At 45.6% G+C, this 27,640-nt stretch overlaps 1 protein-coding gene and 1 long non-coding RNA gene across 3 annotated transcripts in view; one reads left to right on the top strand and one right to left on the bottom strand.

Annotated features, from left to right (window-relative positions):
- Positions 1 to 21,593, top strand: part of UPF3A (UPF3A regulator of nonsense mediated mRNA decay) — a 44,429-nt gene extending 22,836 nt beyond the window's left edge. Inside the window, exons 8-10 of one of the 2 annotated variants that reach the window (XM_075918168.2) lie at positions 3,018 to 3,178; positions 16,750 to 17,044; positions 20,277 to 21,593. In XM_075918168.2, coding sequence (XP_075774283.2) covers positions 3,018 to 3,178; positions 16,750 to 17,044; positions 20,277 to 20,450 — 630 coding nt within the window. In that variant the 3' untranslated portion in view covers positions 20,451 to 21,593. The remainder of the gene's footprint in view (positions 1 to 3,017; positions 3,179 to 16,749; positions 17,045 to 20,276) is intronic. The other variant, XM_075918178.2, reaches the window with a different exon arrangement.
- On the bottom strand, positions 12,368 to 27,398 carry LOC112544351 (uncharacterized). The gene is made up of 4 exons (XR_012900251.2): positions 27,266 to 27,398; positions 20,258 to 20,380; positions 15,119 to 15,267; positions 12,368 to 12,947 (listed from the first exon to the last, which is right to left on the bottom strand). It is a non-coding gene; the product is annotated as an uncharacterized LOC112544351 (long non-coding RNA).
- Between the last annotated feature and the right edge of the window lie 242 nt (positions 27,399 to 27,640).

Genomic DNA, 27,640 nt, shown 5'->3' with positions numbered 1-27,640 from the left:
TGAGCCTCAAAGTTTATAGAGTGCTTTGAAGATGTAAATTGGTGTACAGTAATGATATGCTGTGTACCAGTATTGCTAATTGTGCATGTGCAGGCAACAAGACAAGAAACATTCTACATCTTCACATGGCAAGAAAAGAAAAATAACTATGCACTTCAAAATGTGCTGTACGGAAAGTATATCTTAATCTGCTCATGTGTTACCAGTTTTTATAAATTACGTAGAGAAGTGAGGAGTGATTCTGCATTCTTTGAAGTATTATGGTAGTTTTGCTATTCATTTAAATGATAATAAGATTGGGCCCACAGACATAGGCTTATTGGGTAGATGAGTCACTACTCAACTAGTCACTTCTCCCCCTCTTTCTGCCTCTGTATCAGAGGCAGCAAGGGGCAGGAGAGCAGGAGCCGGTACTCGGGGGAGCTAGCTGAAAAGCCGGTTTCCCCCAGCACCATCTTCGCAGGGGTGGGTGGCACAGTGGGGAAACATTGTGAGAGGGGAGTGAAGCAGTCCCTGCTCATACCAGTCCAACTGCTGTGTCTCTGCCTCCTTGTTATCTAGAATCATAGAATAGAATCATAGAATTCTACAACTGGAAGGGACCTCAAGGTCATTGAGTCCATTCCCCTGCCCTTGTGGCAGGACCAAATATTATCTAGATCATCCCTAATAGATGTCTATTCAACCTGCTCTTAAATACCTCCAGTGATGGAGATTCCACAACCTCCGTAAGCAATTTGTTCCAGTGTTTAACCACCTTGACCGTTAGGAAGTTTTTCCTAATGTCCAGTCCTAAACCTCCCTTGCTGCAATTTAAACCCATTGCTTCTTGTCCTATCATCAGAGGCAAAAGAGAATAATTTTTCTCCCTCCTCCTTGTAACACCCTTTTAGATACTTGAAAACCACTATCATGTCCCCTCTCAGTCTTCTCTTTTCTAAACTAAACAAGCCCAATTCTATAGGTCATGTTTTCTAGATCTTTAATCATTTTTGTTGCTCTTCCCTGGACCTTCCAATATCTCCACATCTTTCATGAAATGTAGTGCCCAGAACTTGACACAATACTCCAATTGAAGCCTAATCAGCACAGAGTAGAACGGAAGAATGACTTCTTGTGTCTTGCTCACAACACTCCTGTTAATGTGATTCTGGGATGTATTTGCTTTTTTTGCAACAGTGTCACACTGTTGACGCATGTTTAACTTGTGGTCCACTGTGATACCTCAATCCCTTTCAGCAGTACTCCTTCCCGTTCTGTATGTGTGAAACTGATTGTTCCTTCCTAAGTGGAGTACTTTGGATTTGTCCTTGTTAAACTTCATCCTGTTTATTTCAGACCATTTTTCTAGTTCGTCCAGATCATTTTGAATTATGATTCTATCTTCCAAAGCACTTGCAACTCCTCCCAGTTTGGTATCATCTGAAAACTTAATAAGCATACTCTCTATGCCATCATCTAAATCATTGATTAAGATATTAAACAGAACTGGTCCGAAAACAAACCCCTGTGGAACCCCATTTGTTATGCCCTTCCAGTATGTTTGTAAACTGTTAATAACTACTCTCTGAAAAGGGTTATCCAGCCAGTTATGCACCCACCTTATAGTAGCCCCATTTAGGTTGCATTTCCCTAGTTTATTGATAAGAGGGTCATGCGAGACCATGTCAGATTCCTTACTAAAGTCTAGGTATACCACGTCCACCACATCTCCTTTATCCACAAAACTTGTTTTCCTATAAAAGCTATCGGACTGGTTTGACATGATTTGTTCTTTACAAATCCATGCTGGCTGTTACCTATCAACTTATTATCTTCCAGATGTTTGCAGATGGATTCCTCAATTACTTGTGCCATTATCTTCCCTGGCAAAGAAGTTAAACTGGCTGGTCTGTAGTTTTCTGGGTTGTTCTTATTTACCTTTTTATAGATGGGCACTATATTTGCCCATTTCTGGTCTTCTAGAATCTCTCCTGACTTCCATGATTTTTTGAAGATGATTTTTCAAAGTTAAAGGCTCAGAGATCTCCTCTCTCAGCTCCTTATTATAGGATGCGTTTCATTAGGCCCTGGTGACTTGAAGACTTCTAACTTTTCTAAGTAATTTTAACTTGTTCTTTTTTTATTTTAATTACCCAATTTCCACTAGCATTCACTATGGTAGGCATCCCATCATCATCAAACTTAAACAAAGAAGTCATTAAGCACCTTTGCTATTTCCAAGTTTCCTGTTATTGTTTTTCCCTCTTCACGGAGCAATGGGCCTACCCTGTCCTTGGTCTTCCTCTTGCTTCTAATATATTTGTAGAACATCTTATTGTTACCCTTTGTATGTCTAGCTAGATTTAGCTCCTTTTTGGCCTTTGCCTTTCTAATCTTGCTCCTGCATACCCGTGTTGTTTTCTCATAGTTCATCCTTTGTAATTTGATCTAGTTTCCACTTTTTATATGACTCCTTTTTGATTTTTAGATCATATAAGATCTTCTGGTTGATTTAAAGTGGTCTCTTGCCACACTTTCTGTCTTTCCTACACAGAGAAATTGTTTGGTTTTGTGCCCTTAATAATGTCCCTTTAAAAAGCTGCCAGCTCTGTTCAGTTGTTTTTCCTCTTAGTCTATTGACTACTCAATTAGCTGATTAATTGAAATTTAACATCCCTAATTTCAACACATACAATCTTTTGCCTGTCTCTGAGATACACAGTAATTATTTATAGCTAATACCCAGGAGAATAAAGTAGGTAAGCATATATTTTCAAGTATTTTTTTATTAAATCATATTTTTAAGGTTGCAGCTGCATGATTTGTATTGTACTTTAGTCATCTATTAATATAGGTAAACTGCATTTTAAATGTCTGTTTTAATGATCTTTGAAAAAAATTAAATCACTAAAATAAAATCTGAATGAAATAGGTTTTGCTAATTAGCATTAGCTCGTATACATTAGAATAATAAGTTGCTGAAATGTCTTAGGGTACATTAACACTTATACATTAACATAAACTTTATTTCATAGCTTCTTAAAAAGCCTGAAAAAGGTGATGATCTGATCGGTGAAATGAATAAGGAAAAAGGAGAAGAAGCTGATATTGAAGAAAGCAAATGGGAAAAATCACCTGGATCAGGGAGTATAAAACCCAAGCCATTGGAAGGTTCACCAAAGGAACCTAAGGAAAAGTAAGTACTGTTTATCTTGTAAGGTTGCAACTTGGATCCCAAGTAGCCCTATTTTGACATCTTAAGTGGTGCGTTATTCTTGTGCTGGGTCTCAGTACAGGAATAGATTTTGCTCTGTGAATGTGGCCATCTACTTCTTTTTCTCTTAGTTTTCCTATTTGTAAAATGGGTGTAGTAACAACTTTCGTCCCTGACAGGCTTAAGGCAAGGCTAAATTAATTAATTTAGATAAAGTGCTTTTAATATATAGGAATTTAAAATGCTTTCAATGTATATTTGTAAGTTGGTTGTTTGGAACTCGGACACATTTTCCCATAGAAAGAATGTTATAAATGGTGGTTAGGTTCCCAAGCTAGCCCACAAGAGCCTATTTAACCCATAAAGTAGCTGAGGTACCGTATATTTGCAATGAAAAATAGTAGAAAATCATACTGTTGCAATTGTAGTAATTAAACAAAACAGAAAAATTGTAACGACTACACAGCACTCTAAACTCAAAATAAGATATGCAATTTGTGCTACACATTGCGTATCTTATCTCGAATCTATTTCGAAATAGCTTATTTTGAAATTTGGCGCATCTACACAATGCCAAATTTTGAAATAACATGCTAATTCGAGCCAACCCTTATCCTTCATGCACCGAGGTTTACCCGGAGGGTGAAATAGCGTGCCCGTTATTTTGAAATATTTCATGGGTGGCTTGTGTACACATGGGGTAACTATTTCAGGATACCTCCAGTATCCCAAAATAGTATTGCAGTGTAGACATACCCTAAGAAATAGTCTTTTTATTTAATATTGAATGCTGGTTGGTGCTTGAGGAAAGGCAGGTTTCATTAGAGAAAGATGAGAAAGCAGGTGGAGAGTCTGAAGCAATATTATAATCCCACAGGGTTAGATTAACTCTTCTGGGTGCCTGGGTCTATTAGAGTTTTAGGGGCCCTCTAGACTCTGTGTTTGGTCCAAAAATGAGAGATTCAGAGTAGAAGAGGAGACTGTGGGCTGAGGCAGGAGGCTGTGTGTGAGGGAGGATGAGGGCTCCGATTGGGGGAGTGGGCTCTGGGGTATAGCTGAGGATGAGGCATTTGGGATGTAGGAAGGGGTTCCATGCTGGGCCCAGTTATTTGGAAGGGCTCAGGGCAGGAGATTGGTGTACAGTGTCTGGGTGGGAGTTAGGATGTGGGAGGGGATTTAGGGCTGTTGTAGAGGGTTGAGGGGGGGAGCTTACCTTTGGTGGTACAGGTCGGGGGGGTGGAGGGGGAGGCAAGTGGCTTTGTGTACAGCACCACCCCCTACAACTCCCACTTCTGCAGTGCTTTTCAGTCAAGGATCTGAGTGTTTTGCAAGCATGAAAAAACGAGTCTCAGAACATCTTTATGTAAGTAAGCTGTTAAGTCTATTTTATGGATGGACACACTGGAGCACAGAGTGCTTAAGGTGTCACTGTGCGTCAGTTGAAGAATGAAAATTAAATTCTAGGAGTCGTGACTCCCACTTCCCTGCTCTAGTCAAATAACAGATGTATTACTCTTTCCCATATGGGGGCCTTTCTAAATTTCTTCAAGTGATTGCTCATATTGATTCCAAATAGGTTTGCATACATTGTGTGTAAAGTTGGTAGCTTTCCCCCTAGCCTAGTAGCACCCTTCAGAGCATCTTTGGAGCTCCTGGCTGTCATATCTTCATGGTGGTGAATATAGGTAACTGCCAACCCACCACCTCTTCAGTTCCTTCTTATTGCCAGTGAGGGTGGATGGAGCTGTGTGTCTCGCTTGCCTCTACAAGCACTTCCCCAAGTGATTGAACTTTGAGTGTTCTGTAAATAGTTAATTAGTTTTTTTCTCCACCCTATTTTTCCCTTCTGAGAGTTTGGGAAATTCCTTGATCCCAAAGGTTTAAGCCATGCGGGACCTGACACAAGCGCAGCCAATGGACTACCCCCATGACTCCTGCCTGAAGTGTTTGGGGGAGGTGCACCAAACAGATCTCAGCAAGATCTGCATAGGGTTCCAATTGAGGACAAAAAGGAAAGAGACTACAGGTGGAAACCTCTACTTATGGAGCCAGCCCTCTGTCCCCAGCAGCTCTGGCCTGGCAAGATTTGTCATAGAGCACCTGTGTAATGCACCGGGCTCTAGGATTCTGAGCATAGATACCCTTGACACTGACACTCCCCAGCGCTGAAGCCTGCAGAGGTAACACGTCACGGCTTGTGCTCTCTGGTGTCCCATAAGCAGTACAAGAAGGTGGACAGAATTGAGGGGGGCGCTTGTCCACAACTAAAACAGCTGGGTCTGACAGTGCAACCATGGTGCTACACAGGGACACCTGGTGCTAGTATTGGTGAAGCCAGCACCATTGACTTTGGGCCTGCAGAGGGATCTGTTGAGTATGTTGCCATTGGATTTTTGTGCTAGAGAGTGACAGATGGAGGACCTTAGTCTCCCTTCCACCCCCAAAAACGTTTGAGGGAGGCAGGGACTTGATCAGGGTTCCCTCTAAGCTGTGTGAGAGCACGACACCACAGCTGCTTAATCAGCCCCACCCAGCCAGGGGCTCAAGGCTCTGTGCATGGAGCTGCCAGGCTGGGGAAGGGGCATTTCTCCCTCAGTGACAGCAGTAGCTCCCTGCTGTGGACGGAGCAGAGAGTCTCTCCTAGCCGGTAGGGACAGTCCCCTCTCTTAGGGAACTCCACTCTGCCAACTTCATTCCTGCAACACTTCTAATTGATGCTTTTTCTGTGCTTGGTAGCAGACAGAGTAGGAAGCAGAGAGACAAGCAGGTACTGCAGGATCTAACCTGAAAGTGTTCTTTCAGTTTATGCAGGCACATATGTGGGAAGAGGGGGGTGTGAAGGGTGTCACTGCACCCCCATGTCTCCCAAGGGGCTAATTCTGGCCACCCAGGGGAAGGCTGGAGTGGCACGCTGCCTGAGCCTCCTTCCTTCCATGAGGAGTACCGGTAGTTCGAATTAGAGATCCTAATTTGAACTACCTACTCCATGCCGCATGTAGCCGTGGGCACGGAGTTCGGACTAAGGGACATTTAAAAATGGCGGCGCCCGGGAAGATGCAAATGAAGCCCGGGATATTTAAATCCCGGGCTTCATTTGCAACTTCGAATGCCTACATTAGCCTCCCTAGTTCGAACTAGGGGGCTAGTGTAGACATATCCTCTCTTACAACCCCTTCCCCAGGCCAAAATCCTCTCCTACACCCATACCACTTACTGGACCGTGCACCCCAAACCCCTGCCCCGATCACAGCCCCCTCCTTCACGTACACTTTCTCTTAGACCCCTCACCCTCTCCTGTACTCCCCTCAGGCCCTTCAACCCCTCCTGTACTCTAGTCCTTTCTCTCAAGTCCCCTTCTGCACCCAACCTCCATCCCTGACTGCATACCCCATCATACAAGGGTGGCCCTTGACCATTTGCCAAAATTGTGGAGTGGCCCCCCATTAAAAATTATTGCCCGCCTGTGAGCTGGAGGATGTTGACAGTGTGGCCCCCACTGCTCGGCGCACACCTCCTTTGCATGCCGAGTGAAAACAGAGAGGATGGGACATATTTGTGAAAGTTTGGATAAATGCTGAGAGCGGATTGCAAACGCCTCCCTTTCCGTCTTCCTCCGGCCGCACTTTCATTGCTTTGCAGCCTGACTTGGGGCTCCATTCTCAAATACCTAATCCCATGCTTAAGCTTTGGCAGAATTGAACCTGGAAATATGGGACCACTGCTCAGAGTCAGAGTTTCATGTTAGAAGGGACCACCAGATTATCTAGTTCAGGAGTTCTTAAAGTCAGGAGCAGGCCTATCAAACGATATTTTTTTTCTTTTAAAGAGCTCTGGCTGTTAGCTCCCGGTAGCTGGTGCCCCTGCAGAAGCCTGGGAGGTGGAAATAAAGGGGAAAGTCAGAGCCCTGCCATTTGGATTCAGGCTGTCCTTCCTTCCCATTCTTCTGCCAGTCCCCCATCTTGTTGCTACCTCAGGGGGCTGACAGGCTCAGGCTGCCAGCTACCTGGGGAAGCAGCAATAGCGCGCAGGCAATGGAGCATTACATCTGCTGCGAACTGAAAAGTGACATTGACAAATATCACTGTTCACAGTGCCGACCTTATTTCTGTATTGTTGCTGCTCCTGGGCTGCCTTCAGAGCTAGGTGGCAGTATATGAGGGGCATAAATGACTACGGGAGAGAGGGGAGGGGCTTGATCAAATATGTTTTAAAACCACTAATCTTATCTAAGTAGTATCACAGAACACCATCAACCTAAAGCGATGTTTACAGGACTAAGTTTACAGGAGGCTAAACTATTATGTAGCAGGCAAACAATAGAAGATTCTTCTTTGAGTGCTTGCTCATGTCCATTCTGATTAGGTGTACGCACGCCGCGTTCACGGATTCCGGAGCTTTTTTCCCTTAGCAGTATCCATAGGGCCAGCAGGGAAGCCCCTGGAGTGGCGCCAGTATACCAGTGCATATATATCCCTGCTGGCCCCTCCACCCCCTCAGTTCCTTCTTACCGCCCATGACGGTAGCTGGAGAATGCTTCAGGCTGAAAGCTGCTCTCTGTAAGAGCTTTAAACCCCGGACCAAAAAGGAGAGAGACTCCCGGCTGAAACTCCTACTAATGGAGTCGGCACTGCAGCCTCAGAGCGAGGAGCAGCCTCACTCTGTCCGCAGCGCACCATCGGCGGCACCCCCGTCGGACAAACACCGCCTTGAGACCGACAAGGCACCGAGGCACAGATCGCAGTCCCCGGTGCCGAGGGCCCCCAAGAGCTCGAGGGGACGCTTGGCAGAGAGGAGTGCCCAGAAGGTGCGCCCTAAGGAGGGGCACCTTTCGTCTAAGGCCTCCAAAAAGGCGCAGCCCGGACAAGGGCAAGAGCCCGGGGCAGCCCGTGGGGCTAGGAGAGGTCCGTCGGCCCTCCACCCTAGAAACTTTTGAGGCAGCCTAGGACCTCATTCACATGGCTGTGGATGAAGGAGAGGGCCCGGTGCCGCAGGAGCGGACCGTGCCGGCACCGGCCTTAAGTGCCCCCCAGCAGGCTATGGCCGGGTCATGGGACCCTCTGGGCGAAGGGCAGGCCTCGGCCCAGCAGCAGTTTTTCCTGGTGCCGGGAAGAACACCGGCACCGGAGCCGGGACGAACGCTGGCACCGACCCCGGGCACCTTCCCGACGGCACCGGCAGCGGCACCGGGAGCGAGTGCACTTGCGGCGCCGACGGCACCGGTGCAGGGCCCGGTGCCGCAGACGGCCCCGCACCGTTCTATGCGCCATCTGCGGTGCCACAGCAGGCGCCCTGCACGGCACCGATGCTGATGCCTCTCCCGGCACCGATCCCTGCTCACACCTTGGGAGCGACAACCCAGCAGCAGGGTGTGGCGCCGCTGCACATGACGGCACCGGAGGGTTATTTACCGGCCTATCAGATGCAGCTGGGCACGGTACCGCTACAGCAAGGACCTCCACTTATGCCCCCACCGGCACCGTGTGCGGTGCACAGGGGCAAGCCATCGGCCATGGCAGCGCAGCGTAAGGTGCAGGCTTCCTCGGCCCCTCCCTGGTCAGCATCAGAATACTCTTCGGAGTCTGAGGCCGAATTGGTGGCATCGGCCAGGTCATCATACAGGTCACGGCCCCGTCATAGGTCTCGCTCATCGGTCAGATCATCTCACCGGGAGCTGGTGGACCAGCAGCAGTGGCAGGGGCAACCTCAATGGGCATTCTGGACGCTCTGGGCATGCCACCAGGCCCAGGGGCCTCCCCCTATGGGGCCGGCAGCGGGGTCGTCCCGAAGGAGCAGCACCCCATCTGCCAACCCTTTGACAGCCCCCCCGCCTGGAGACAGCTCGTCTATAGTGGCGATGCCAAGACGCCCGGTTATTGGTCAGGGGCAGGGGGCTATGTCCCAGCCGGGCTCAACCTATATGGACATCTCTGCCCAGGGGGAACCAGGGGCACAGCTCGGCGAGGAGGAGGCAGTCTCCTCAAGGGAGTTCTCATCATCTTCACCAGACGAGGCCCTGGCCGACCCTGCGCCCCAGCCCCCGTCAATGGACTCCAGGGTGTACCAGGAGCTGTTCCTAAGACTGGCGGTCAATCTTGCAGTCCAACACGAGGAGGTTCACGAGGACCTAGATCCTATGGTGGACATCATAGCAGCAGCGGGCCCTGGTCGAGTGGCGCTCCCGCTGAATAAAACGGTGGACAAATTGTCCAAAACTCTGTGGCAGACGCCGGCTTCTATTGCACTGACCCAGAAGGGGGTCGAGAGAAGGTACTATGTGCCCCAAGCGGGGCACGAGCATCTTTTTAACCACCTGGCTCCGGGTTCCATAGTGGTTCAGGCCGCAGGGCAGAAGGAGCGCCAAGGGCCTCCAGGTCCTACTCCGAGGCGAAGGAGCCCAGGAGATTGCACCTGCTTGGCCGGAAGGCCTACGCCACGGGGGGCCTCCAGCTACGTATAGCTAACCAGCAACTAATGCTGGGGCGTTATGCCTTTAACACATGGGCATCTATGCAGAAATTTGCCAACCAGCTTCCTCCTGAATCCCGCCAGGAATTCGGGCCCTGACGGAAGAGGGACAAGCAGTGGCGCGTACCTCTCTCCAGGAGGCCTTGGATGCGGCCGATTTGGCAGCCTGCACTATGGCCACAGGGGTTGTTATGAGGCGTAGTGTGTGGCTGCAGGTGTCTGGCATCCCACCCGAGGTGCAGACCACCATTCAGGACCTGCCCTTTGAGGGGCCAGCCTTGTTCTCAGAGCAGACTGATTCCAAGCTTCATAGCTTGAAGGACTCAAGAGCAACCCTGAAGTCGCTAGGGATACATACCCCGGCGCCTCAGAGGCGCTCCTTCCAGACTAGACCCTACCCTAGAAGGGGGCAAAACAATGATAGGGGTCGCAGGAGGGGCCGTAACAATAGCCGCCCTGACCTCTTCAGAGGCAGGCGTAGGGGCCCTCGGTCAGACTCCGAGAGAGGCTCAGGCCCGTCACCCGGTCACCAAACTAAGCCCTCATTTTGAAGGTACTCCAGAGAACAGAGTACCAGTAGCACCTACCTGTCCACCCTTTGGGGACCGTCTTTCCCTCTTTTACCTCTTTTACCAGGGTTTCTACTCCCGCTACTTCCTAGTACCCAAGGCGAAAGGGGGCATGCGTCCCATACTAGACCTCCGAAACCTGAACACCTTTATAAGGAAGGCAAAGTTCAGGATGGTGACGCTAGCCTGCATCATCCCATCACTCAGAAAGGGGGACTGGTATGCTGCTCTCGATTTGAAGGATGCGTACTTCCACATTTCAATTTTTCCGAGTCACAGAAAATTCCTACGGTTCACAGTGGGACAGGACCACTTCCAGCTTACGGTCCTCCCGTTTGGACTGTGTACAGCCCAGAGAGTCTTTACCAAATGTATGACGGTGGTAGCTGCGTTTCTGTGGTGGCACAGGGTCCAAGTGTTTCCATATCTGGACGATTGGCTCATAAGGGGCAAGTCTCGAGAACAGGTGTTGGATCATGTCTCAAGGACCAGGGTTTTGTTCGAGAGTCTTGGCCTCCTCATAAACGAGGCCAAGTCATTGCTAGATCCCACGCAAGTCATAGACTTTGTGGGGGCCCATCTGGACTCGCCTTTGGGCAAGGCGTCCCTACCGAGAGACAGATTCATGGCTATTCACTCGCTGGTAGTGGGGCTGCAGGAGTTCCCGACTACGACGGCGAGGACCTGTATGAGGCTCCTAGGCCACATGGCAGCGTGCACTTACGTGGTCCAACACGCCAGGCTGCGCATGCGCCCATTGCAGGGGTGGCTCAAGGTAGCACACAACCCCTTGAGGTCGCCGCTAGATGCGGTAGTGACTATCCCTCAGGACATTCTTCGTTCGCTGGACTGGTGGAAGGACGTGGGCACGGTGTGTGCGGGGGTCCGATTCACCAAACCGTCCCCGTCAGTGCAGCTGGTCACGGACGCTTCGGACGTGGGATGGGGCGCTCACCTAGGCAACCTCAGGATGCAAGGTACGTGGTCAACAGAGGAGGTTCACCTCCATATAAATATCAAGGATTTGCGGGCGGTCAGGTTGGCCTGCAGGGCGTTCCTTCCCCACTTGCAGAACAGAGTGGTGGCGGTGCTGACAGACAACACTATGGCCATGTTCTATATCAACAAGCAGGGTGGGGCGCGTTCCTCTCCCCTGTGCCGGGAAGCCCTAGATCTATGGGAACTGTGTATAGCCCACGGTATTTACCTGGAGGCATCTCACCTTCCGGGAACCAGGAACGGGCTAGCGGACAGGCTCAGCCGTTCGATCCAGGCACACGAGTGGGTGCTAAGGTGGGATGTACTTCACGGGGTCTTCCAAAGGTGGAGGTTTCCCCACCTGGACCTGTTTGCAACTCTGAGCAACGCCAAGTGCAGGGAGTTCTGTTCGTACATGGGGCACGGTCTGGGCTCTCTGGGAGATGCACTGCAGGTCAGCTGGCCCGGGGCCTACTCTATGCCTTCCCCCCGTTCCCTCTGATCCACGATACACTCCTCAGAGTGCAAAGGTTCAGGGCCCAGATCATCCTGATAGCGCCAGTATGGCCTCGGCAGTACTGGTTCACCACCCTGCTGGATCTGACTGTGGAGGGCCCGCTCAGGCTACCCCTAGTGCCAGATCTAATCACTCAGAGCTGCGAGGCCGGGGTAGCACTCCACCCGAGCCTACCATCTCTGCACCTAGCAGCGTGGCTCCTCAGTGGCTCTCAGTGACGGAGTGAGCCTGCTCCAGAGCAGTCCAGGAGGTCCTCCTAGAAAGCAGTACACTAGAGTCCTCGACAAGGCTAAGTGGAAGAGGTTTACTTTGTGGTTGGAGGGCAGGACGCTCTCTCCAGATGAAGGGGCGGTTCAGACTGTCTTGGAATTCCTTCTCCACCTGCGGAAACAGGGCCTGGCCACAGCCTCCCTAAGGGTACACCTGGCGGCCATAGTGGCTTTCCATGCCGGGGGGGGCCAAAGGTCTATCTTTGCCAATCCCTTGGTTAAAAGATTTCTAAAGGGAATTGACAGAATGATGCCATATGAGAGACCTCCGGTCCCGGCTTGGGACCTTAACCTGGTCCTGACTGCCCTTATGAAGCCCCCGTTCGAGCCTCTGGCTTCATGCTCTTTGATGCACCTGTCCTATAAGGTAGCTTTCCTTGTGGCCATTACCTCGGCCAGGAGGGTGTCAGAGCTTAGGGCTCTCACCTCAGAACCACCCTACACGGTGTTTTTTAAAGATAAGGTGAGGTTGTGTCCACACCCGGGGTTTCTTCCCAAGGTTGTCTCGCACTTCCATATGTCCCAGGATATTTACCTGCCAGTGTTTTACCCCAAGCCACACGCGTCGCCCAGGGAACAGGCTCTGCACTGCCTGGATGTTAGGAGGGCATTGGCTTTTTATATAGATAGGACACGAGAGTTCCATATGTCAACTCAATTGTTTATTTCAGTGGCGGACAGGATGTGTGGGCAGCCAGTCTCGGCGCAGCGTATATCCTCGTGGATTACTTCCTGCATTCGACTGTGCTACAAGGGCGCGGGTAGACCACTGCTGTGCATAACAGCACATTCCACTAGAGCCCAGGCAACGTCGGCGGCGTTCCTGGCCTGCGTGCCAATCTTGGAAAGCTGCAGAGCAGCAACCTGGTCATTGGTGCACACTTTTGCAGACCATTATGCAATCACGCAACTGGCCAGGGAGGATGCTGCCGTCGGGAGGGCAGTTCTGGGCTCTGCAGAATAATAAGAGAGTAGTTAGTCACCTTCCGACCCCGCCTCCGGAGGGGGGACACGGCTAGGGACTCACTTAATCAGAATGGACACGAGCAAGCACTCAAAGAAGAAGAAGAGGTTACTTACCTCGTAACTGTAGTTCTTCGAGATGTGTTGCTCATGTCCATTCTGCATCCCACCCACCTCCCCGTGTCGGAAGGAGCCGGCAAGAAGGAACTGAAGGGGTGGAGGGGCCAGCTGGGATATATAAAAGCGACGAGGAGTCCTGTGGCACCTATAGACTAACTGAAGTGTAGGAGCATAAGCTACTGAAGTGTAGGTGCCACAGGACTCCTCGTCGCTTTTGCAGATTCAGACTAACACGGCTACCCCTCTGATACTGGGATATATATGCACCTGTATACCGGCGCCACTCCAGGGGGCTCCCTGCCGGCCCTATGGATACTGCTAAGGGAAAAAAGCTCCGGAATCCGTGCACGCGGCGCGCGTACACCTAATCAGAAAGGACATGAGCAACACATCTCGAAGAACTACAGTTACGAGGTAAGTAACCTCTTCATTTGAGGACTATCAGTAGTGCCTGAGACCTTCACTATGGCAGGGAAATGATTGAGAGATACCCAGAAGAGCCCAGTGAGTGACCTGCACCCACTCACTGAAGAGGAAGGCCTCTAAGGTCACTGCCAATATGATTGGGGGAAAATTTCACCTTGACTAACGTGGTGATCATGTGAGCAAAGACTCAGAGTCCTAACCCTCCTATATCTCATTTCAGCCATGGCTATTCCTGATGCTTGGATGAGGATTTTTAAAACAAAAACAGCACCCCACAGAATATTCCCTTCCTGACCCCTGCAAGTAGCCATCTGGAAACCTGAAGCATGAACTTTTAGGGAGCTATGCCATAAACAAAGTGAGATCCAGGATTGGTAAGCCTTGGCTGCTACCATCACAAGCAACCCACTCATACAACTGCACTCAGAAATTTGTCCATCTCTCTTGAAATTATTTTTTTTGTCCTCACAACTCTTATTGCATGAATCTCACCCCTTTGATGGTGAGAAACTTTCTAATTTCCAGCCAAAATTTGTTCATGGCCAGTGCATATCCATTTGTTCTTGTGCACACATTATTCTTTAGCATACATAGTTTTCACCCTCCATGGTATTTATCTTGGTATCTTATTTATTGAGAGTAGCAATATCCCCTCTCAGCCTTCTTTTTGGATAGACTAAACAAGCCAGACTTTTCTAGTATCCTCTCATAAGATAGATCCTCAATTCCCAGATCATCCTACTTAACTCTTCTCTGCCCCTATTTTTACAGTGGTACACAGTATTTCATGTGTGGTCTTAGCAATGCCTTTTGTAGTAATTTTATATAGTATCGAATACTATAGTATATAGTATAGTAATTCTGTATAGTATAGCATATACTATAATAATTCTGTATGGCTGTTAGAAATGCCTCACCTGACACATCCTAGGATCCCATTTGTCTTTTTCAGAGCACCATCACATTGGTGGCTCATAGCCATCATGTGATCAACCCACTTCCAGCTTTCTCTTCTCTGCTATTACGTTCAACTAACGAAGCCTTAGTTTGTAACAGAAATTCTTAGTAGAATATAAGTGCATGACTTTGCACTTTATACCATTGAATTTTATCCTACTCTCCATTTTCTTTAGAACATAAGAATAGCCATATTGGGTCAGACCAAAGGTCCATCTAGCTCAGTGTCCTGTCTTCCAACAGTGGCCAATTCCAGATGCCCCAGAGGGAGAGAACAGAACAGGAAATCATCAAGTGATCCTTCCCCTGTCACCCATTCCCAGCTTCTGACAAACAGAAGCTCAGGGACACCATTCCTGCCCATCCTTTCTAATAAGTATTGATGGATCTAACCTCCATGAATTTATCTAGTTCGTTTTCAAATTCTGTCTTCACAACATCCTTTGGCAAGGAGTTCCACAGACTGACTGTGCACTCATGAAGAAAAACTTCCTTTAGTTGATTTTAAACCTGCTACCTATTAATTTCATTTGGTGACCCCTAGATCTTATGTTATGGGAACAAGTAAATTAACTTTTCCTTTTTCACTTTTCCAACCTGTCATGATTATATAGACCTCTATCATATCCCCCCAGTCTCCTCTCCAGAGCACGCTTACTCAGGTGATTATGGAGGTGTGCGTTTGTACCCTTGCAGTCTATATTTACAAAATTCTTGCATATGGGTCCTGTTATGGTAAAGTCATGCACATTCTTCAAAACATTGGTGAGAGTTCAGGCTCTGCAGTTACACATTTATACTTAAAAGCTGAAAAGGTAGAGGAAAACAAAATGGTCATAGTTAGTCATATCCTGAAGAGCTAAAGTAATATTTACAAGTAATATACATATTTAGAAGCATATACCATGTTTTAGTATCTCTGTAGTTGTGAAAGGTTCTGGTATGACTCAATGAGAGCTGCCATTTTCCTTCTACTCAAGAAGTGCAATACATACTGACACAGGGTCCAGTCTTGTGAACCGCTAAGCAATTTCAATTCACATTGACTTTCTATTGTTATCGGCGCTCAGCTATTTGCAGATATGGGAAACCCTTCGCCCCATTTTTTTAAATAAAGGAAGTGCCAATCAGCAGATAACTACATGACAGAGGCTGTACACTTTCACTATTCCATGATTTACAAGGAAAAATTGTGTGGAAAACATAGAAAAATTGTTCATATTCAAGCAAGTTAATGAACAAACAGGTGTTAATAAACAATTTAAGTGACAAACCTCCAGACTCTTTCGTCCATTTTGTCTGCTGATTAGCATTTCCTTTGTCACAAGCTAAAATGTCAAAAGCTGGCAAAACTGTAGATTCCCATTTCAATTTGAATGATTCACTTTTCATCTAATAAAAATTTGAAATAACTACTATCTATTTACTCCCTTTTTTTAGCACTAGATGAAATTATTCTGCATTCTTTTCCATAATTTACTGTTTCATTTTACAAAGGAGCCATCTGGTTACTGAACAAGAGCAATGAAATGAATAAAAGTACAGAGAATTATATCATCTTAACAGCAAAATGTTGCAAATAGTTTATTTTATAATATAAATTATTTAGTATATAATATAAATTAATTACCATGAGTGACAAGATAATGGTTTTCCAAAACTTAGTCACCTAAATAAAAATGTACTAGCAGGCTACATCATCTAGACACATAATTGTAAGTGAAGAGTGGAGCAGCAGCATTAATTCTGTCTTCTTTAATGCCTCCCATCTGTTGCAAAAGATGTGAATAATTTCTGTTAAATGGAGCCATAAAGTCAAGGTCTTGAACTTGCAAAGTTATTTTATGTCATTAATGCTTCCACGGAAGTCTGTGATATTACTCACATGCTAAGTCTTTGGACCTAATCCTGTAACCCTTTCTTATCTGTAAGATCAAGACCGCTATTTAAACGGTAATTTCAAATATGAAAAATAGTTGCAGGATGATTTTCAAAGCAGTTCTAAAGTAAATCTGATTCTCTTTTCAAGCCAGTGGAGACCTCAGTTTGCAAAATATTTTCCTGCTTCTATTTCAACTGAATGCACAATAGGGAGTTGAATTTATGATGTACAAAATTGCATCTCATTTTTTTTAATTAAGAAGAAAATATGGCATAATTGTGGGCCTAATATAAAACCTGTTGAAGCCAGTTGGAGTCTTTCTATTTTACTTCAGGGACCTTTGAATCAAGACCTGTGATTTTTGTCTAAATTAATTATTCAGGTTTTTCTTGTTTAAACACACACAGGTCACAAAATGATAGTGATAAAGAGCAAATGGATTTGGAGAGAAGATTTCGAGAAAAAGAACTTGAAAGACAAAGATACCGGTTGGATGATGGCAGAAAGCATAGAGCTCACTATGAGTTTGACAAGTTTATGAGACGGAATGAAGAAGAGCTGAAATGGGGGAAAGGATACAGCCAAGAGAGAGGGAAGAAAGGGAACCACAACTACAGCTTCACTGTGGAGGCCGTAGACAAACTGGGTAAAGAGGACAAGTGTGATGACATGGCATCCAAAAAGGAGCGCATAAGAAATAAGGTTCTTTTATTCATTTAGGATAATCTTTCATTAGTAAAATATACCTCAAGGCCACAGGTTTTCCTTTTGCAGTCTCGGCATAAAGATGCTTTTTTTTCAAGAAAATCAATTCTCTATTTGATTTTCAGTAAAACCCAGACTTTTTTTTTTTTAAGACAATAGGATTTGTTTTCTTAGAACATTATTCTTGGAAGCCCAACATTTTTTGAGCATTTTAAAAGTTTTATATCACAGGTGATTTATAAGAGAGTTTGAAAACTTTGGCCCAGTAGTCTTTTAAAAGTGAATTTATTCTAAGTAAAATTTTTACAGACAGATTATTAGCTGTCTTACAATTATTCAGATTTTAAAGTAAAAGTGAATAAATAAATATTTTATCCAGAAGTTATCATATTTAGAATTTTTCAATACAGAAGATAGGAAAGTAGATCTTGTAGTTTTCATTCACTCTGCCCATAGGTAAAGGCTCTTTCTAGTGGAGGGTAAGTCACCCCATTGTAAAGTGTCAAATCTAGGGAAAGAGCCTTCTTAAAAAATAGCCACAGTTGGGCAGTTTCTTGAATGGGAGCCACACACAGAAAACCATTTTCCAGTCTTCACCTGTGGAGTTCACTTTCTGAAGGTTTTAGGCTTTGAGATTTCAGAGGACATGTCAAAGCATTTCTAAGAGATGGCTGCTGTTAGAGGCCTCATCCATTTTAATCATGTAGTTTTCCATACAAGATGGTTGCCACTGCTTTGCATGGAATTCATCTCTGTAACGTGCACCTTTTCTGAAGAGAGTTTTCACAGCAGGTGCAGGTAAGGTCTCCATGACAGTGTGCCTCTTGATGCAGTGGTGCTGTTTCTAGAAGTAGGACAGGCAAGCAGCAGCCCTGTTCTTTTTTCTCTGCCCCTTTAGCAACTGTCTGAATTTCTGTCTGAATATATTAAAAATATTAAATTGATTTAAACCATTTAATAAAAAATGAAAGGTCCAATTGACCTAACTCTGTTCATGCAAGTTTTAGTCTGATGAACATTGAAACTGGTGGTTAACTCAAAACACTTAAAACAATGTGTTTCTAAACATCCTAAATAAAAAGTCAGATATCTAATCTAAAGAAATGGGAAAGTAAGGTGAAACAAGACTGAAATTCAAGGGGGAAGAGAAGAGCTGATAATGGAGGATGTATCAGTGAAGGGGGGAAAGAATGAAGGAAAAAAACAAGATCAAAGGAATTGAAAATTGTGAGGGAGAGGTGAAAGGAAATTAAGATGGAACAGAATTCAGTGCTCTGCAGTTTTCTTAAAATGGCCTATTCCATGTATTTTTCTAGGTGAACCCTATACTTTAATACAGATGTTAAATAGGATCTCTCCATAGCATCAGTCTAATACAGGCTGCACCTCTCTAGTCTGTTGCTCTCTGGTCAGGCAGCATCCGTGGTCCGGCATGATCTTAGTTAGTCAGATGTCCACTGTTCGCAGGAGTGGCTAAGTTTCCTTCGGTCCCATAAAGTTTGCTTATAGTCTCCAGTCCTGGTTCTCAGTATTCTGTGATGTTATTTAGTTCTAATTTACCCCTAAATGTCTTCTAAGAGATCAGTAAGCAGTTGAAGTGTTGGTAATGTTGCTAGACAGGATTGACCTCCTGTGGTTCAGCAAATTCTCTCGTTCAGCACCAATCAGGTCGGGTCCCAAGGGTGCCAGACTAGAGAGGTTTCACCCCTATTTGTGATAGTTAAAATAAATAGCCTCAGTAGGCAGAGGCTTTTAAACAGTAACCATTCACAATAAGTTTCAGTTGCATTTTTCCTAGGAACTAGCTGCACTTTGGTATTCAGATCCACAAATTTCTGATGGTTTCAGTCATGGGTAGTGGGTATCATAGGCAGTGGAAGGCATTGCATTCTCAAACTGCTTGACCTGGCCCTGCCCATGCTCCACCAGAGTCCCCCAGACTCTCTTCCCCAGCCTGCTGTTGTGGTATCAGAGGCAGAGGCTGGGGCTGGCATCAGGCTGTGCCGCATCATCTGCTCTCCTCTCCAGTGTTTGGGGACCAGGAAAAGCTGGGACCATGCTGCCCATTGGAGCTCTGGGGCTGGAACAGGCTGCAGCTACCAGCTCTCCCAAGGTCTAGGGCTAAGGCAGGTGCAGTCTCTCTAAAGCAGGTTGGGGACGTGTGCTGCCTGCTGGCTCTCTGGAGCTCTGGGGCAGGCTGGAACTGCATCACCTCCCAGCTCTCTAGAGCTCTGGGAGAGACTGCAGCCGTGCCACACACCAGGGCTGCAGAGCTCTGGAGGGGGTGGGCAGGTTACAGGTACAGTGTCCACCAGCTCTCTGAAGTAGACTGGGGGTGCTACTATGGGGCAGAGATCATAGGCCAGTGAACACATTGGCGGGGGGTTGTACAGGTGCCAGCAGCAGACAGAGTGGGGGGAGAGCTGGGCTCTAGTGGACATTGAAAAGGCAGGGCTTTGGCCGGAAAGGGCAGGGCTGGGGGCTTGCCTCCCCAAGCTATGGGGTCACCCACTGCCCGTGGTTTCAGTGACTATGCCTGTAAAAATAGTCATTTTTCTTTGTGCTCATTTTGTTTCCTGATTCATGTTGGTTGGTATCCATCTATTCATAAAGAACATGAATATGAGAGTGGGGTATGCTAGGTATGACCATTGGATGGATGACTAACATTTTGCATCCCATGTTTAAATGTATTAATGGTTCATAGGTCAATATGGCTCTGCACACACGTCAATGAGAGAGAAACAACAGGAGCTTATATACTGAATTTCATTTGAAATTCACTATACCCTCATTGTTCTGGTTTCTTCCAATGAGTATTATTTTATTATATTTGTATTTATTATCTAACATTCGTGTATAAAGCCGTAAGTGTGCGTGGCACCAGTTACTGTCCTCCCCAACTTGAACTGTAAATAGTATCAAAATTTACTACAGAATTCTTTTGGCCTTTGTTATATCATTCTGTCAGAGTCATCCTTTGATTACCACTGTTTTATTTTACTCAAAATTCTTGGATCCCAAAAATAGTGTTATAAAAGAGGTGGATAATAAATGCAAAATCTGTTTTCATTATGTTCAAGCTTTTTCCTAGTTCTCATTAAATGCAAAATAATTTTAACACAAAAATCCAGTATCTACATAAACTCAAGTTAGTCACTTTCACGCTCACATATGTTAATAAACAATAGTTTTCTCAAAAAAATTAACCTTATGCACTTCTTTCTAGGATCGTCCAGCCATGCAGTTATACCAGCCAGGAGCTCGCATTCGAACACATACGGGATCTACAAGTAAAATCTCTGACTGCCCTGGAAAGTCCTCTGAAGATGCCTGTGATAGAAAGTATGAGGTAGATAATTCAACTGGAGGGGGTTCTGAGAAGAGTGAAGAAGCAGAATGAAATAATGGGTAGAAAACTTGTGAAAAAATGAATTTAAGATTTAATTTTCGCACAAAATACATAAGACCACTTCAGAATTCCACAGGTTGGACCAACAAAATTTGAATACATCTATTCTTGTTCTTTAAAATGAATAAAATGATGATCAGAGGCATAAAAACAATGTAAAAGAAATTCAGTTGCTTTTCTACAAAAAATAGATGCAAGCACTGTTTAACTAGTTTAGTATTGATCCAGTATTTTAGGAAATTTACGTTTAGCTAGAAAACCTCTATTAGTTTTAAACCAATATTTATACAAAACTTGCCAGAAAATATTTCACTTACTCTTGCCTATTAAATTGAGACAAATAAAGAAATGTAGAATTGCATCAGTGTAAAATCTGAGGCACTTTAAATGGGTTCTGTTAATGGCATTGACTACCTAGGACCCAATCCTGCAAACACCACTAGGCATAATGCTTACTACAGAGACTAGTACTGTTGAAGTCAAAGGGACAAAACCCAGCATAAGCACTGTCACCAGTAATATTTATAGGATCAGGCCCATAGTTTGCCATTGTTTGTTGGTATCCATACCTCATTATGTTTACATTGTTTTTCAATTAACTATAGTGTCAGATAAGTGTGAGTAAATGCTACAATATGTTATAACATTGGTCATTCTCTTAACCACTTTTGCCTTTATGTCTAATATATTCCTGTGTTTAAAACCGAAAAAATAACACAAATCTCTGCACTTAAACACAATATGTGGTTTTACTAAAATTGCATTTTTTTAGTTTTGTTTCCAGTATTGACTTTTTAAAAAACAATTCTACGGTGATTACTTTTTATATGTTAAATGTTTCACATAAATTGCATTTGCAGGATTTGGAATATGTATGATATATATGTTATAAAATATAATTTGTTTGGGGGGAACCCCCCCCCCCACACACACAGCAGTTCCAACTTTTCATTTTGCAGACCTAAGCCAAATTCCGGCCTCTGATGCATGCTTATCGCTTCCAGTGCCGTCAGAGACAGATATATGTCCATCCAAGAACAAAATATGTCTCATTATTAGTTGTCTTTTCAACTGATGCACTTTTCAGTTGTTTGAAACCAAGATCTGCTTGATCAATAAAGTTAAATATTAGGATGTTTGTTTAATTTTTGACATCCCAGTTTGAAGATTTTATTATGAAGCGTAACATCTGATTGTTCTAAACTAAAAAAAATTGTATTTTCCCAAACATTAAACATAATAAAAAGTAAAAATACTTTGACTGTGAACTGAGAAATAATCTTCCACAACTCTTTTGCTTAGTAAAGATACTAAGAAACCTAATATGCTAATTAGTAGTATTAAATGGCAGATTAAAATATAATTGAAGTGTTTTAATTTTAAGTTACATATAAGATGTTTTATAAGCAAGAGAATTAAGCATTTTTACTGACAAACTACTTAGCAGTAGGACATTTTTAATCTTAAATAAGACATCACAGGATGGGCTGAGTTGGGTTCTATTCCACTTGTGCTGGGGCTGGGCTGGTGGTTGGGTCAGGTAATCAGACTTGCATGACAATATCTCAAGGGTGAAGCTTCCTATAAATGGAAGCCTATATAGCATGAAGGGAGGGACTAGTAAGGAGCAAGAATACTGGATAAAATAGAGCCAGCTCAGTGGCAGAAAATGTTAGATGGCTCTCCACAGTTTTGCTGTACTCTGTTAACCTGAAAAGAATGTACTGTAATGACCTATCCAGAGGGCTTATCACCTTAGTGATCCAATAGCTCTAGATTGCTGGACAGTATCAGAGAGACAGTGAGTTGACTAGGGTAGGGAAACTGAGGCAGGAAGGTTCCTGGAAGTCAAGGGAGATAAAGGGATTTCGTCACAACTGTCCACACACAAATTTACACCAAAATAAGGAAAGATGCTAATTCGAACCAAATTAGTTATTTAGGTGCATCTTTGTGTGTAGGTAAACCACAAAACTCCATAGGATCAAGGCCCAAATGAGACCAAATATTTCCAGCCCATTTAAATTATAGGAGGTGATGACTAGAGTCCAGACTAAAGAGCAACCACTTTGGATGTGGGAGTCACCAGAAGACCCAGAATGCCTGTAATTCTTCTTCAAGATATGTTGTTCATGTACACTCCCCAGCCTGGAACCCTCTCCCAGAGCCAGCATCCCCTTCTCCTGCATCCTGATTTCCTCCCAGAGCTTGCACTTCTCACCCCTTCCCACATCCAAATCCCTCATTCCCACCCCAGAGCCTGCACCTCCTCTCTCAACCAAGTGAGAGCGTATAATGGCTGAGGATAGCAAGTGATGGAGAGGAGGGGAACAGAGAGGATGGGACCTCAAAAGGGTGGAGTCTTGGGGAAGGAATGTGATTTTAATGTATTGGTATTGGAAGTGGGTTCCTTTTTTCTTTTTTTTGTTTTTGTTTGACAAACCTTGGCATAGGGGTACCAGTTTAATAATTCTGCGTAGGGCACCATAAATCCTAAGGATGGCCCTGCTAGGTAGAAAGGCCTTTTAATTGGCACATCTGCAATTCCACACAGCAAACTATCAGGTTCTTCTTTGAGGAGTGTCTCCGTGGGTACTCCACCTTCAGGTGCATCAGCACCTCTGTGCTCTTGATCGGGGATTTATGATAGCAGTGCCCTGTGGCTGGCTGCGCATGCAGAGTGCTGGCGCATCAGGGATTTCCCTACACCCCCCCTATGGAGGTGTATATACCTCCCTGAATTTCCCCAACACCCCCCCACTTTTGTGAACTATGGTGCCATACAGCCCACCTTCACCCTCATGGTCTCATCCCTCATCAGCCCTGATACCCCCTCCCCTTGTAAATTCTAACACCCCCCCTAATTTCATTCCTGGGGAGGCTACTGCGTCATATGCAATCTGGAATGACTACTGCACTCACACAGCTGGCCACCTTCTCAGTTCCTTCTCAACCGCCGTCGGCTTCAGTCACAGCTCAGCAGTTCCCCTATACTATGGGTAGTTTTAGTGTGTTCTCATAGTGATTTAGTTACTAATTAGATATGCCCCAAGTTTCCTTTTTCTTAAAAAATTATTTGATTTAGGGTCTCTTTGTGGACACCACAGTTCCACTTAAAACCTCTTCTGCTCTCCATGATATGCCTGGCTTGCCTGGTTTTAAAAAGTGTACAGACTATCTTTCTCTATATCTGATGGGAACAACCGTTGTTTTGGGAAAGAGCACCCCATAGAGCACTGTCCTCATTGTCAAAAATTAACAATGCATACCAGAAAGGCCAAGAAGCTACAAGTAAAAATGAGTCAACTCTAGAAAAAAGCTCAATCTGGGTCTGACCCCAAGCAGAATACCCCTCCCAGTCAGAAATCACCTGGGATGGGGTCAGAGAGAGTGGCTCCTTCTGAAACAAGTCCGAAAGACCAGGGCAATCCTCATCCCAAGAAGAGGTCCTACACCTCCTATGAGACTGACTCTCCCATGAGGAAATGTCTTCTCTACAAGAATGCTGCACATCCACCCCAGCACAAAAGGGGTTGAAGAAGCAGCCTGTAAGCAGGGCCAGCAGCACTAAGAGCTGTGACCCCAATTAAAAAGAACAAGAATATGCCTCCACTAAGGAGCCCTCTGAGGCAAATTGCAAACCCTCCCTGCCGGCACTGGCAAAAACAGCTGTGGTACCAGCTGCAGATCGCGACCAACAGCACAGCCAAGCCACAAGTACAAGTGTTTTGCCTCAGGTGGCAGTAACAGCACCATCAGAGCGCTCAGCACCGGCCACACAAGGGGCAACTGGCACTGCAAACAATCCCGCTGAGCATGCCACACATAGCTCAGCCCCTAATACTACCTCCCCCTCCACTGGTACCACATTTTACAGTGGCGACAGAGCTAGATGTTAGTTCAGTGCCAAGTACTCCTCTTTTTGGTGCTAATGGCATGCCAAATTTCAAGATAGTCTTTCCTCCACACCTGGCAATTCAACAGCCCCAGTGTTTAGCAACAATAAACAACACATCACATTTACCAAGACACTCCATATCCAAACACCAGCAACAATTATGATAGTAGCAACTTGCATGGTAGTTTCCTCCCACTTTCCCTCGCAACTGGCCATATTGTGACCTATGGACTGCATTTAGATCACAACGGGCACCAACCTCAGTTGCTATCCCCTGCACCACGGTCTCAGGCACCAACACCCCAATCTCCAAAACACTACAATTCAAAAGCAGAAGACCAGGAGGTAGGCGTTATCAGGGATGAGCACGCATCTTGCGCTCTTCTACCAACACATACCTCGTCTTCACCCCCGATGACATAATCATGCCTCCAACAATCGCCGGGAGTGATTTTAAGTCATTTCAAGACCTTTTTTAAAAAGTCGCCGAGATTTTAGAGATTTCATTGTCTGACATGCCTCAGACACAGCATAAACTGACAAATATATTGAATGCATATTCCCACATGAAACTGGCAATCTCCATGAATGAGTCGCTTATGAACCCTGCCAAAAAGATGTGGCAGACGTCCTCCACAATCACACCAACCTCCAAAAGAACCTCTAAGAAATGCTATGTTGCCTCTAAAGGAGCAGAATTTCTCTTCTCCCACCCCACACCAAACTCAGTGGTTGAAGCAGTAAATCAGAGAGTGAAGCAACAGGCCACTAGTACCATCTCTCATGTCAGGTATTGGAAGAGGTTGGACACAATGGGGAGAAAAGCATATTCCTCAGTGAGTCTTCAACTCAGAATAGCTAACTATGTGGCATTACTGACAAAATACACACATCACATCTTTGACTAGTTAACAGCTTTTATTGAATCATTACCAGACAATCAAAAGGAACAGTTTAAGGCCAACATCAAGGAGGGCACACTCATATCACATACAACCCTCCAGGCAGTGCATGATTCAGCAAATACAGCAGCTAGATCTCTGGTTTCCACCATAGTGATGAGATGGGCCTATTGGCTCCAACTCTCTGGCTTCCTGAGAGAGGTAAAATCCACAGTGGAGGATTTACCTTTCAAGGCCACCAAGCTTTTCACAGACTTCGCAAATACTTATACACCTTGAAGGATTCCAGAATGACTCTAAAAACTTTAGGCATCCACATGCTTGTCATGAAAAGAAAGCAAGGCAGGCCATTCACTCAGAGATACAGAACACAACCGTTCAACCAGCAGCAACGGCATTATGACAATAGACATCGGCCACATCAAAACAGATGCAGAAAATCCAATAGTCATCAACTCAACAACTCTCAACATCTAGACAACAGTTTTGAAGTCCTGGTTGAGGGTTTGATCATCCCAGTATTTCCAAGGCAGCAATCAGAACCATCCACAATATTTGGCAGCAGACTAGCCACATTCTATCCAGCGTGGTCCCTCATGACCATCGACAAGTGGGTGTTGGAAATTATAAAAACCAGCTAAAGCATCCCCTTTTTAGATATCCCTCCATCCCACCCTTGCGTGCCCGTCACTCTTCACCCCTCTCACAAGCATGTGCTCGCACAAGAGGCAGAACACCTTCTAAAGCTGGGAGCCATAGAAGAGGTACCACAACATCATGGGCAGTGGTTTCTATTCCCATTACTGTCTCACCACCAAGAAGTCAGGCAGTTGGAGGCCTATTCTGGACCATCACAGGTTAAACCGCTTTGTCAGATATCAGTGCTTCAAGATAATGACCCTTGCCACAATTATCCCTGCCTTGGAAAAAGGAGCTTGGCTGACTACCCTCGACCTCCAGGATGCTTATTTTCATATATCAATACACCCGTCACACAGGACATGCCTATGCTTCATATTACAAGACAGATACTTGCAGTACTGAGTGTTACCATTCAGACTCTTAACAACACGTCTCTGCCTTCAAATCCTGAGTCACGTAGTGGCGGCCACTTTCTTAGTACCCCACGCTTACCTACACTGCACTCGACGTACCACCTGTGAATCCACTCTCTGAACAAACAACTCTCCTTACCTACCAGAATAAAATGTTCTCTCACATAGTGGACCCAGCAGGGCAATGTATGTGTAGGCATCCCTTTCCAACGCAGCCCCCCTCCCCCCGTCAGTCACAATTAGTACAAATGCATCACTGCTAGGCTGGGGAGCACACCTTGGCCTCAGGAGTCCAGGCCCAATGGACTCAGGATGAGTCCAGGCAACGCATCAACCAGTTAGAACTACGGGCGGTACAAAAGCTATGCTTTCACTTTCTCCCCCTAATATACAACAGTCAGTCCAAATCCTCATGGACAATGTTACCACAATGCACTACACCAACAGACAGGGAGGATCATGCTCCTCCCAGCTATATCAAAAAGCGGTCTTGCTGTGGAAATGGTGCATTACGCACAACATAGACCTGATTGCCGCTTACCTCCTGAGCAAGGACAACATACTTGTCAACACTCTGAGCAGGTAATTTCCACAGAACCATGAATGGGAACTAACCCGATCAATGCTGACCTACCTCTTCAAGAAGTGGGGATTCCCAACAATAGACCTATTCACCACATATGAGAATGCTCGCTGCCCACAATACTGTTTCAGGGCGGGCATAGGGCCCCACTCCCTGAGGGAAACCTTCAGCATCCAATGGACATCTACCCTAGCATACGCATTCCCCTCCTTCCCTCCAGTACAAAGGGTGATTCTCGAGATCAGACAGGACAGGGCCAGAATAATACTTGTAGTGTCCAACTGGTCCAGACAAACATGGTACCCATACCTTCTACAGATGAGCATCCTCCCACCACATCAATTTCTGCCAGTACACTCCTTACTTACACAGCGCAGGGGCCAGATACCCCATTCGACAGTCCACATGTTACATCTTCAGGCATGGATGCTTGTTGGCTAAACAATACGGAGAGAGCCTTCTCTGACTCAACACAGCTCATCCTCGCAAGCTTCAGGAGACCTACAATGAAGACGGCATGTATGCAGAAATAGAAGTGCAAGACGCACTCCTATGAACCCTCCCACACAGGAATCTCACAAATTTTACAATACCTACTGGACCTACATAATGTGGGTCTCTCCTTAAGTTCCATCAAAGTTCATCTTGCATCCATATCGGCCCTTCATGCTTTATTAGGAGGCTACACAACATGTTCCTCCCACATAAGGACCCAATTCCAGCATGGGACTTGAACCTCATGC

The sequence above is a fragment of the Pelodiscus sinensis genome, chromosome 1 (assembly GCF_052426305.1).
Source record: "Pelodiscus sinensis isolate ZL-2025 chromosome 1, ASM5242630v1, whole genome shotgun sequence".
Classification (NCBI taxonomy): Eukaryota; Metazoa; Chordata; order Testudines; family Trionychidae; genus Pelodiscus; species Pelodiscus sinensis.
Note: the sequence above shows the minus strand (reverse complement) of the source record. Positions and strands in the feature narration are given on the sequence as shown.